Here is a 10,676-nt window from a genome sequence, read left to right on the forward strand (position 1 = left end):
CCTGCTTGTAGAGGTGACAAAATAAAGTGCTCGCCCACCCGGTCCTGGAATCTGCCCAAAATCTGGTGGGCTGATAATTATTTGGGATTCCTCTGTCACCTTTTATGTAAATTGGGATGATCCCCGCATTTTTGCAGGATTCCGGGACACATCTGCCTGACAATATTTCATTTGAAAGCACCTTTATATAGGGGCCCCAGACAAGAGGTTTTGAGCGAAACAAATCTGAGAGATTCTATATGGACCAACAGCCTTCCTAGGAGGCATGGCCTTGATCACTCGAAGAGTTTCTTAGCGAGTAAAACAGAGTGGAGTGGTTGTGTTAACCTTTTCTGGGACTAACTTTTCAATCACTGGAACATCCCGCTCTATACAGGCATAAATTGCAGAGGCATGTTCAACACAATGCTTTGATTAGATTATCAGTTCTAGGGGGCTGATAGATTTAGGGCAGCCATTTTAAAGAGTATGTCAAAATTACAGTTAACCATTATTCTCGTAGGTCTCTTCTATCGCTAGCCAGTTAGAGTCTCCTCAACTCTGTTTGGTACTAGAGATTATCCATTTGTAATTTATGTGGGCAGCACAGATTTTATCATGGGCTCCCTATTAAACAGCTACGATGAGTTGACTTTTTGCATGCGTCACTCCTTTGTAAACCATGCGGTAGGCTGGTGACAGGGGTGTTTTTTTTCCATTTTGGGCCCTAGTGCAGTGTTGCTTCCGGACTCCAGATAGCGCAGAATGGTAATGCAGCTGTGAGGAAACTTTGCTGGGATATTCAGTAAATGATTTGAGGATAATGTTAAACTTCTCATAAATGCCTGTTACAGATCCCATATGAAGGAACAACTTGGACCATTTAATCGATTTCCTATTATTACTTTAGCTTATGGTTATTTCAGAATTGTAACCCAGAGCAACGGAATTCCTAAAAAAGTAACCACCCAAAGTGAGCCTCAGGGCATTGTGATCACTATCAATAAGTTTGAGGATTTCAAAGTCTACTGCCATGTGCCACATATCAAGAAAGATTCAGTTTGGGGGGCGTGGCTAGCCAACACCCAAGATGGCCGCACTGGGATAAAGCTCCGGTCGGCCGCCGACTAATTCTCCCCTTACATCCGTCACACTGATCCGTTTGCCCGTAATTCCCGTTGCTGCAGATGTGCCTTGAGACACGGATCAGTCCGATCTGCCGCAGAGATCAATCGGACTGCAATTGCTGAAACTAGAGCCACTTGAAGTTGCCGGCCGAGAGACGAGCACAGACCCAGCTGTGATGTCGCACGGCCTTCCCTGCTACTGGTGGGCGCGTCGGAGACGATCAGCCTACGGAGGCGCTGGCCGAGAACGTACCTCGCAGCTGGCGGCTACCACCTCAAATCACACCCTCCAGGCTTGGGCACTCACGCGGACTTCCACAGACTGCCGTTGAGTGACAGAGGCCCGTGGCGCTCAGGTCACCGCGCCCGGGACAAATACATCACACGAGGGTCCACGGCACTTCTTAAGCAGCTTCCACACAAACTGTAGAAGGAGGCCCCCATCACTGTGCACACCGCTAGGCTTAAAGAACAGTGTTTGGGGCCCGTGAATGAGACGGGATCGTCAGAGACGTTTTTCCTCTTCTCCCCTCCCTCCATTTGATGGCTCGATTCTGCTGGGGGCTTTCTTTGTGAAGACGGAGGCGGCCGCCTCCTTATCTATCTTGCGCCCCGGAGCTGTGAATCCATTAACCCCTTGAGAGAGCTGAGACCTTCAGTGCCCAGGCTGCACCTGCCTGAGATACGGCCCCCGCTATTTTGTGCCATGAACTGCTCTTTCACGAAGGGGCACTGGCCCAACTGATCTGCCATCACCTGTCTGCTGCCTTGTTTACCTGGTGCCCAACGCTCCTCTGTCCCGACATCTCCCATCAGGGGGGTGGAACGGGATGCAATGGCCACAGCTAGAGGCCCCAAGCCATCCACTATGCACAGACTGTCGAAATTTGGCCATTCCAAGCCTGAAGAAACAGAGGGAAATCAGGATGGTACAGAGGCGAAATAACAACCTGATGATGGGGGCCAGACTCTGGCAGACATTATGGAAGCGGTCCAGGGAGTCCTTACGGCATTGGAACTTAAAATTGACATTGTCTCTATTGATGTAAACCTGATCCGCGCCAATCTGAAGAATATGGGGGAACGGGTCAAGGCGAACAAAGGCTCTATAGCCACACTCACGATCTCCACATTGCGGCTGGATTTGATGGTCAAGCAACTGCAGGCCCAGACAACCGAACTTGAGGCCTGACTGGAGGATTATGAAGGGCGCGCAAGGAGAAACAATGTGCATATCCTGGGGGTTCCTGAACAGGCAAAGGGGCAGGCCGCTGACCTGTTCGTTGAGGACTTGATCCAAAATCATTTACAACCCTGGTCCCTCTCCAAATACTTCTCCGTTTAACGTGCCCACAGAGTACCTGGAGGCCCTCTGAAGCCAGGCGCTCCACCGCGTCCCATTCTGGCACAGATCTTCAATTTTCGTGACCGAGATATCATTCTCCAAGCTGCAAGGGGTGGACCCCGTCTGAAATTCGAGAACTCGAGTGTCACCTTTTTCCCGGACTTTACCTACAAAGTACACCAGAAACACAGCTTATTCCTAGAAATAAAGCGTACTCTCAGGGGACAAAATCTTAAATATGCCATGCTCTTCCCTGCAAAGCTACATGTGCAATCAGATGGTAAGTCGCTATTCTTCCAGTCCCCGGAGGTGGCCGGGGACTGGCTGGAGAGGTGGTGTTCTTCCATGGACCGCAATGGATCCTCCGGGGATCAACCTCACGAATCAGAACGTCATCAAGGAAAGATTGGCTGAGCTCCTGCGATACAGGTATTGGCAGACTGAACACGAACTGGGGTCCACACCTCGCATTTAGTGACTTTTTACGATATTGACTGTGCTACCCCTGACCATGCTCCTTGGTTTTGTTGGATCGGAATCATTCGATAGCCGAACATTGGTTGACACATTCGTTGTCACCCATAAACGAATGCTCCAAGACAATTGTTACTGTTTAAATGAGGCCTGGTTTTTAGGGGGAGATGGGTGGGGGACATATCGCCCGGAGAGATTGGAGTTACATTCTTCCAATGTGAGGCTACGAGATCTATTAGGCTTCATTGTGGGCTACTGTGATGATTCTCAGGGGGGGAAGAGGGTCGAATCTGGGGTTAGATTGGTTGTGTAGTGTTCCCCTCTATTTGGTTTTAGTTATGGGTATACAATCGCTCTGCAAATTGGGGTGGGGGGCAGTTCTGAGTCCACGTTGCAGGGAGGCAGGGTGGGGGGGTTCCAGGGTGTTTTCTTAAGGTTTTTTTTTACTTTTGTGTTATATTTTCAGCAATCTATCCACTACCATCACATACACCCATAAGGTGGTTGCTGGCATGCATGACGACCTCACTTGTATACTTCTATTATTTATCCCATTGTGCATTATCATTTCCTGGGCCCTGTGGGAGGTGGGGCTCTTGTTCTCCGACCCTAATGAGTGACACTCCTATAGCCACTACCTCCCTGGGCCGACTCAAAATAATCATCTGGAATGTGAACGGATTAGGCAACCGGATAAAAAGGGGGTTAGTCTTGCAATATCTGAAACGCCACACCCGTGACCTCGTACTTCTTCCAGAAACGCATATCCCTGGTACCACATACAGCGCATAAAATCGATGGGATTATAAACTACTTGCACACGTGGGTTACACTCGGGGGTCCAATTGGGTGGGCATTCTTGCATGCTCCTCCCTTCCCTTTCAGGTTAGAACAATTACACGCGACCCCGCTGGGCTGTTTGTCACAGTATCCGGAGGGTGGGAGGGTTGCTCTCTCAACGTGACTTAATTATACATACCCCCAAACTCCACTCCTCCACCCTGACTGATCTGGGCCCTCACATGCTGAACTTACCCGAGAGGGACATCTTACTAGGGGGAGACTGTAACGCCGCCCTAGCTGGATCGTTCACCACCCTGACAAAATGAACCACAGGGGAAACTTATGTCTGACTTTCTAATAGCCCTGGGACTGGTAGACGTGTGGCGCACACATCACCCCTCAGATCAGCAGTACACCTTCCGGGTTTCATGGGAGTATGTCGTGTATTGACTATCTCTTCTGTCAAGACTCACAGCTTTCTATGTTTAGTGCTATAACCTTTTTGCCCAGGGGCATATCCGACCACTCTCCTATCCTGGCTCATTACGGTGGTGTTCCTTCCCGCTCTCGTCGGCAGATGGCCCTTAACCCATGGTCTCTTTGAGTCCCGGAGATATGAGATAAACTGATACAGGCCACGTCAGTTTTTTTTTCAGAAACTGAGGGCTCCGTGACTTGGATGTGACGTTGTGGGAGGCATATAAGACGGTGATTCGAGGGTGTGGGGTGGCGGCAGTGGACGGTCATTGGAAGGAGAAACACAAGCGACTAGAGGATATAGAACTAGAGGTGGCCAATCTTGAACGCGACCTAATAAAATCCACCTCCCCGGACACCGCCCACAGACTTGCAGTGAAACAAAAAGAATATCGCGATATAGCTAGGGAGGCCGCCCAAGCGCACTACCGCTCCACTCAATATCGGGTATATGAAATAGGAGATAAGGCCAGTAAATTGTTGGCGTGGCTAGATAAGCATGAGCTGGCCAACAAGTGGGTGGCTGAAATTGTGGCCCCTAGTGGCGAGAGGCGAAGCGACCAAGATGGAATTGCTGAGATTTTCGCTAACCATTTGGAGTGCCTCTATGTCCCTACATCCACTTCCAATGCAGGAAGAAGCAGCAGATCTGCTTTCGACCCTCCTCTGCCATAATTATACTCTTAAGATGTTACAGACCTTGACACTGCACTGGATCCTGAGGAGGTATCTAAGGCGATTGGTCTATTGCACTCCGGGAAGGCCATGGGTCCTAGTGGCCTTCCAATCGTGCTTTATAAAGCAGTCTCATCGGTACTGGCTCCATACCTAGTGTGAATGTATGATGAAAGTGCAGAACATGGGATTTTGCCCGAGACACAGCGATTGGCTAACATTGCGGAAATACACAAAAAGGGGAAACCACTGGGCCAATGCGGTTCATATCGACCGATTTCCCTCCTCGACCCAGAGGTCAAAATCCTAGCTAAACTTCTGGCCCTTCGCCTATCGCCCCATCTCCATAAATTGATATACCTGGACCAATCCGCCTTTATGCCGACAAAAAATATGGCGCTGAACCTCCGTCGCCTCTTCGGAGTACTGGGTAGAGCCTCCACCATACAAGAAGACGTGGTAATTGTGTCCTTAGACGCTAAAATGGCATTCGATATGATGGAGTGGCCTTTCGTATTTGCTTCTCTGGAAAGGTATGGCTATTGTCCACTTTTTATGTCCTGGGTGTGTCTATTATATGCTAAACCTTTGGCCCGCGTTTTGGTCAACGGTGGCAGATCGGCAATTTTTGAGCTGGGGAAGGGTACAAGACAGGGCTGCCCCCTGTTACCACTGCTATTCGCTCTAGCACTAGAACCCTTGGCGTTATGGATCAGAGGTTACCCATCTATCCGTTGACTGAACTGGGCCCTGGATTGGTCAGACAGGATCTCCCTCTATGCCGATGACATTCTTCTATATTTGGCCAAACCCCGATCTTCACTTCACGCGGTGCTCCATATTCTCACTCTCTTCTGGAAATATTCGGGCTACACCATCAACTGGGACAAGTCATTGATATATGTCCTCAGTGGCTTCCTCCGGGCTGCACGGCTAGCATAGTCACGGACGTCTTTCGTTACCCGGGCATCTATGCTATGAGAGAAGCGGATGTCTTTCACAGGAGAAATCTCCTCCCTCCTCTGCTTCACCTCCGGGCTGACGTACAGCATTGGAAAACACCACCACTTACACTACTAGGTAGATCCGCCCTCTTCAAAATGATGGCACTTCCCCATTTCCTAAATGTCCTACAGAGCACACCCTACCCCGTCTCGACACTATATTGATTCTGAGGTCCGTTCACTATTATGGAATGGTGGCACTCTCCAAATCGCCCTGACAAAACTCATGTGCAACTGGTATGACGGGGTATAGCTCTTCCTGCAATCAAATCATATTACTGGGCCTCACAATTGGTGGTTCTCAACCACTGGGCCCACCGTCCCATTACAGATGCAGCGTACAGAATGGATAGGTTCAATATGGCAGCGGGCAATAATATGAGGGCATTGTATGGGGGGCCCAAGCAACTACCCATCTTTACCCCTTCCTCCACCACAGTTTCGCTCTGGCACGTGGCCACTGCCGCAATCGGCTGGAAGGGCAAAATTACGCGAGTTACTCCATTGCTGGAATCCTGCCACTTGGGTATGTTATCGAGTCTACCTGGTTTTGATAAATGGGACCTGATTGGTATTTCCGCAGTGGGGGACATGTGGACGAGGTGTGCAGTGGTTCCATTCATTGAATTGCAAGTAAAATACCAGTTACATGAGGGGGAAACATTCAGATACCTGCAAGCATGTAGTGTGTTAACTAAAGCCATCCCCAAGGGTGCCGATCTGCCCGCCTCTTCATCTCTAGAAGACAGGCTTCTCGACGACTATCTGCCAGATAAGGCCATTTCCCTGACCTACCGTAAGATACTTAATACCGTACCGGAAACGCTTGATAAACTCTGCATGAAATGGTCGGACAACATAGGGGATATACCTGACGAAGATTGGAGGGAGGCCCTGGCATCTCCCAGGGAGGTGGCGATTCGGTCCCGCTTTAAGCTTATACCACTTAAAATACTTCACAGGGCTTACTACACCAATACAGTACTTGTTAAAATGGGTCTGACGACCTCCCCACTCTGTCCCTGGGATTGTGGCCCCTTGGGTACTTTCTTACACCAGTGGTGAGACTGTCCAATTCTCCAAACTTATTGGAAAGAGATTTTGTCCATCATGTCCCGAATATGCCAGAAATCAATAGAACCCTCCCCTAGACTCTGTATTTTAAACATTTGGGACGCCACCGACCTCAACCGCACCGAACAACTATGGGTCTCCTTGGGCTGTATCATAGCAAAACGTAATATTGCCAGAACATGGAAAGGGGGAGTTGTGCCCTTGCGCACGGATTGGGCGGAGGACAGGGACTGGTGCATGCAGGCCGAGAGGGTGATACACAAGAGCAGAGGTTGCCCAGGCAAATGGTCTAAAATATGGGGCCCCTGGAACGAAAGCAGAGTTTTTTTTTTGTGCACCCCCTTTGAGGATGATGCCCCATACAATGTGGATAAGGAGTCACTTTAAGGATCTAATGTCATTATGTGCCCGTATCATTATCTGTAATGTCTCTTTTGAGTTTATTGATCATATGTATGATGTGTCTAATTTATGTGATATGCTCATCATGACGATTGTTCTCTTTCATTACGTTGATGTTTTTGTTGTATTGTTGTCTTGTGTTCCTTTAATAAAAATATTTATTTTTTTAAAGAAAGATTCAGCTCTACTTTGAGTGGGCAAAAGACACACAATTGATGGACAGAATGCAGAACAAATCAAAACATTCACCCCAGTCAAGAGATCTGGGTTAAATCCATCAATCTTTTGCTCACCATGCCACCCAGGTTTAGACCTGGCCATATGCAAATCAGTCTTGACCCTGTGCCTCATGGGAACAGTCCAGCCCGAACTGCCAAGCCAGGTCCTCCCTGGACTGGAAACAAGCATCCTAGGACCGTTTTCGGGGTTTCACCTCTCTTCAGCCTGGATAGCTTGATTCCAGTGGCACAGTGAGCCCAGGCTGAAGAAGGGTGACATACTCTGAAACCAGTCCCAGGATGCTTGTTTCCGGTCCTGGGAGGACCTGGCCTGGCAGTTCTTTTGTGTGTGTTCCCCTCCTCCTGCCTCACCACTTCACAAGTGGCCACTCCTGTATGGGAGGCAAAAAAGAGACTGATATCAACGGATCAGTATACCGAGTTGACGGATGATCCATTTCCAACATGGTTTTGAGAGTGGATTTTCCTTTTTAACAGTGTATTACAGTAGTAAATTTTGTCATCTGCTTCATTTGAAATAAAAAAGTTGATCACATGTTATTTGATAAATTAAAAGCCTGAGACTGTATATAGGGTGTCAGCATATATGGAGCAATCTGACTACTCTCGTTTACACCTTTCTATCAATCTACCAAATACACCTACCCGCTATAAGCAATGCTGGTCACAATAGTTAATACTGAAAGCAACATACATTTGTTTACAGATATATAGGATACACATGGGCCCAAATTTACTAAGATTTTGCCTCAGGTTTGAGTCACTTTTCTCATGCAGTCCTGATGCATAATCTATTTTGGTGTTTCCTGTGCCACGCAAAGCAGGTTTGCCTGGCCTTGAAAAAAATAAGCAACAGAACGAAGTGCATAGAACTACATTGCATTACCTTGTACCGAGGAGGCATTGCATGGGTGCAGCATGGGTGTTCCCATGCATCCACCTACGCATTTTGACAAAAACACTTTTTTTTACTAAAGTCAGGAAACATGGTTTGTGTCAGAATTGTGCAGCTACCTGAAGCTAGTGTAACAAGGAGAAATATTTGTATTTCTTATTGTTACTTCTTCTTTGTATGTGTGCTGCATTCTGCAGGACACATACAAAGAGCAATAAGCCTCAACGGATAGTTTTTGTGCAGGAAGGTGTCGCTTCATGAATAAAAAACGTTCCTGACCTTAATGCATGCGCCCTTGCGCAGGGGTGCATGCATTGGTATTTTGCAGCCCAAAGTGCGTCAGCACGCGGAGAGAGTAGAACTGTGCCATATCCTTATAGTTACTGCACAGTGCTGCTCTCTCCCTTTCATGCAACGCAGTGCCTCAGCTCCGTGTGCTGCCCTGCTTTGTTGAAATGTTAGTGAATATGCCCCTTAATTTTGATTCCTGCACACCTCTGACTATACTGTGAACGCTACCAATTGCAAGAATTAATATGACACACACAAACAGACATCACGTAACACTCCCGATTGCAAAAACGTGTGATCAGTGTGTGTCTCCATTTGATTGACTAGCAGTGGATGAAATGTATGCTCTCCAAGACTCAGTCAATCTGGTATTTAGTTAGATATTCAGTGAGTAATCTTAAAACAGAAATATGTTCTGTCGTGTGTGTAACCTAATCTCCATTAAAGACCATATCACCATTGGTATCTCTGCAGATGACGATGTTGTATACTGCTATCTTGCATTCGAAATAAATAAGTATCAAACTCGCTACCATGTTTACACATTGGTTCTTGCTAGCATGCTGAACTGCACTGTTTTCTTTATTGCTACTTTAACGTCCTTGTTTCTAAAGCTGTAAATGATAGGGTTCATCATTGGGGTTATCACTGTGTATGCCACAGTGACAATTTTGTCACTCTCCTGTGAGTCATATGATAGGGGTTTCATATATATATACATGGCAGTGCCATAAAATAAAATCACCACTATTATGTGAGAGGCGCAGGTGGAGAAAGCTTTGTATCTGCCAGAGGCAGTACTTATCCTAAGGATGCTTGTGATTATTTGGATGTAGGACACAAGGATCAAGACAATAGGGATCATAAGTATAATTATGCCCACTACAAAGATCACACCAGAAATGAAAGTAACATCAGAACAGGCTAACCTAAGCACTGCTGGGACTTCACACAGGAAGTGGTTGATCTGGTTATGTCCACATAATGGCAGTTGCAAAGTAAACGCTACATGTGACACTGAAAGCATAAAGCCACCCATCCATGTACCTGCGGCTATCCTGATGCAAACAGTGCTGTTCATTATTGTCATATACCGTAAGGGATTACAAATCGCCACATAGCGGTCATACGCCATAATGGCAAGTAGTATGCATTCGGTCTCACCCAAGGACAGGGAAAGGTACATCTGTGAAGCACAACCAGCAAAAGAAATTGTTTTTTTCTTTGACAAAAAGATTTCCAGCATTTTAGGGACAATCATTGTAGAATAACACATGTCCAAGAATGACAAGTTGCTCAGGAAAAAGTACATAGGGGTGTGAAGCTGAGGACTCAGTCTGATGACTGTGAGGATGAAGGTGTTGCCAACGATGATTGAGAAGTAAATTATAAGGAACATCACAAAGAGAATTATCTCAATCCTCGAGTCACGGGTAAAACCTAGTAAGATGAATTCTGCCTCACATGAATAATTGAGATGTTCCATTCATGCCACTCTTTCTCCCTGCAAGAATTAAAATATAATAATTACATATCTCTAAATAAACTTTCATTATTTAATATATCAAGCTATGGCAAATATCCAAGCAACCCTATTCTGCACAGATGATACCTGTTCACTAGTGTTGATTTCCTGTTTTTTACTGGTTTTTCTGGTTTATATGTTTTGGTATTTATTTTTAATTTATTCTTTTGTGATCACATTTCTTGCACTAGTACTAACGTTATTATAAGCAAGGGGTTAAACTATGAACACTAAATGATGGAATAATCACATTCAATCACAATTTATGGAAAAGGTCGAAACCTTTCTTAAACCAACACAAAGTTCATTGGTATGTCCTCGACTGGTCTCAGCATGCAAAATACATTATCAGTGTCTGCTTTTAGCTCCAGTGAAGGTTTGTCCAG

At 46.6% G+C, this 10,676-nt stretch overlaps 1 protein-coding gene across 1 annotated transcript; it reads right to left on the reverse strand.

Annotated features, from left to right (window-relative positions):
* Positions 1-9,303: 9,303 nt before the first annotated feature.
* On the reverse strand, positions 9,304-10,251 carry LOC146858059 (olfactory receptor 13D1-like). Its single transcript, XM_085647095.1, has one exon. The coding sequence runs from the start codon at positions 10,249-10,251 to the stop codon at positions 9,304-9,306; it is 948 nt and encodes a 315-aa protein (XP_085503221.1).
* Between the last annotated feature and the right edge of the window lie 425 nt (positions 10,252-10,676).

This window comes from Triturus cristatus, chromosome 3_2 (genome assembly GCF_964204655.1).
Source record: "Triturus cristatus chromosome 3_2, aTriCri1.1, whole genome shotgun sequence".
NCBI classification, from domain to species: Eukaryota; Metazoa; Chordata; class Amphibia; order Caudata; family Salamandridae; genus Triturus; species Triturus cristatus.

Excerpts from the sequence above, each read along its gene's own strand:
- LOC146858059 (XM_085647095.1), bottom strand. The coding sequence starts at position 10,251 with ATGGAACATCTCAATTATTCATGTGAGGCAGAATTCATCTTACTAGGT.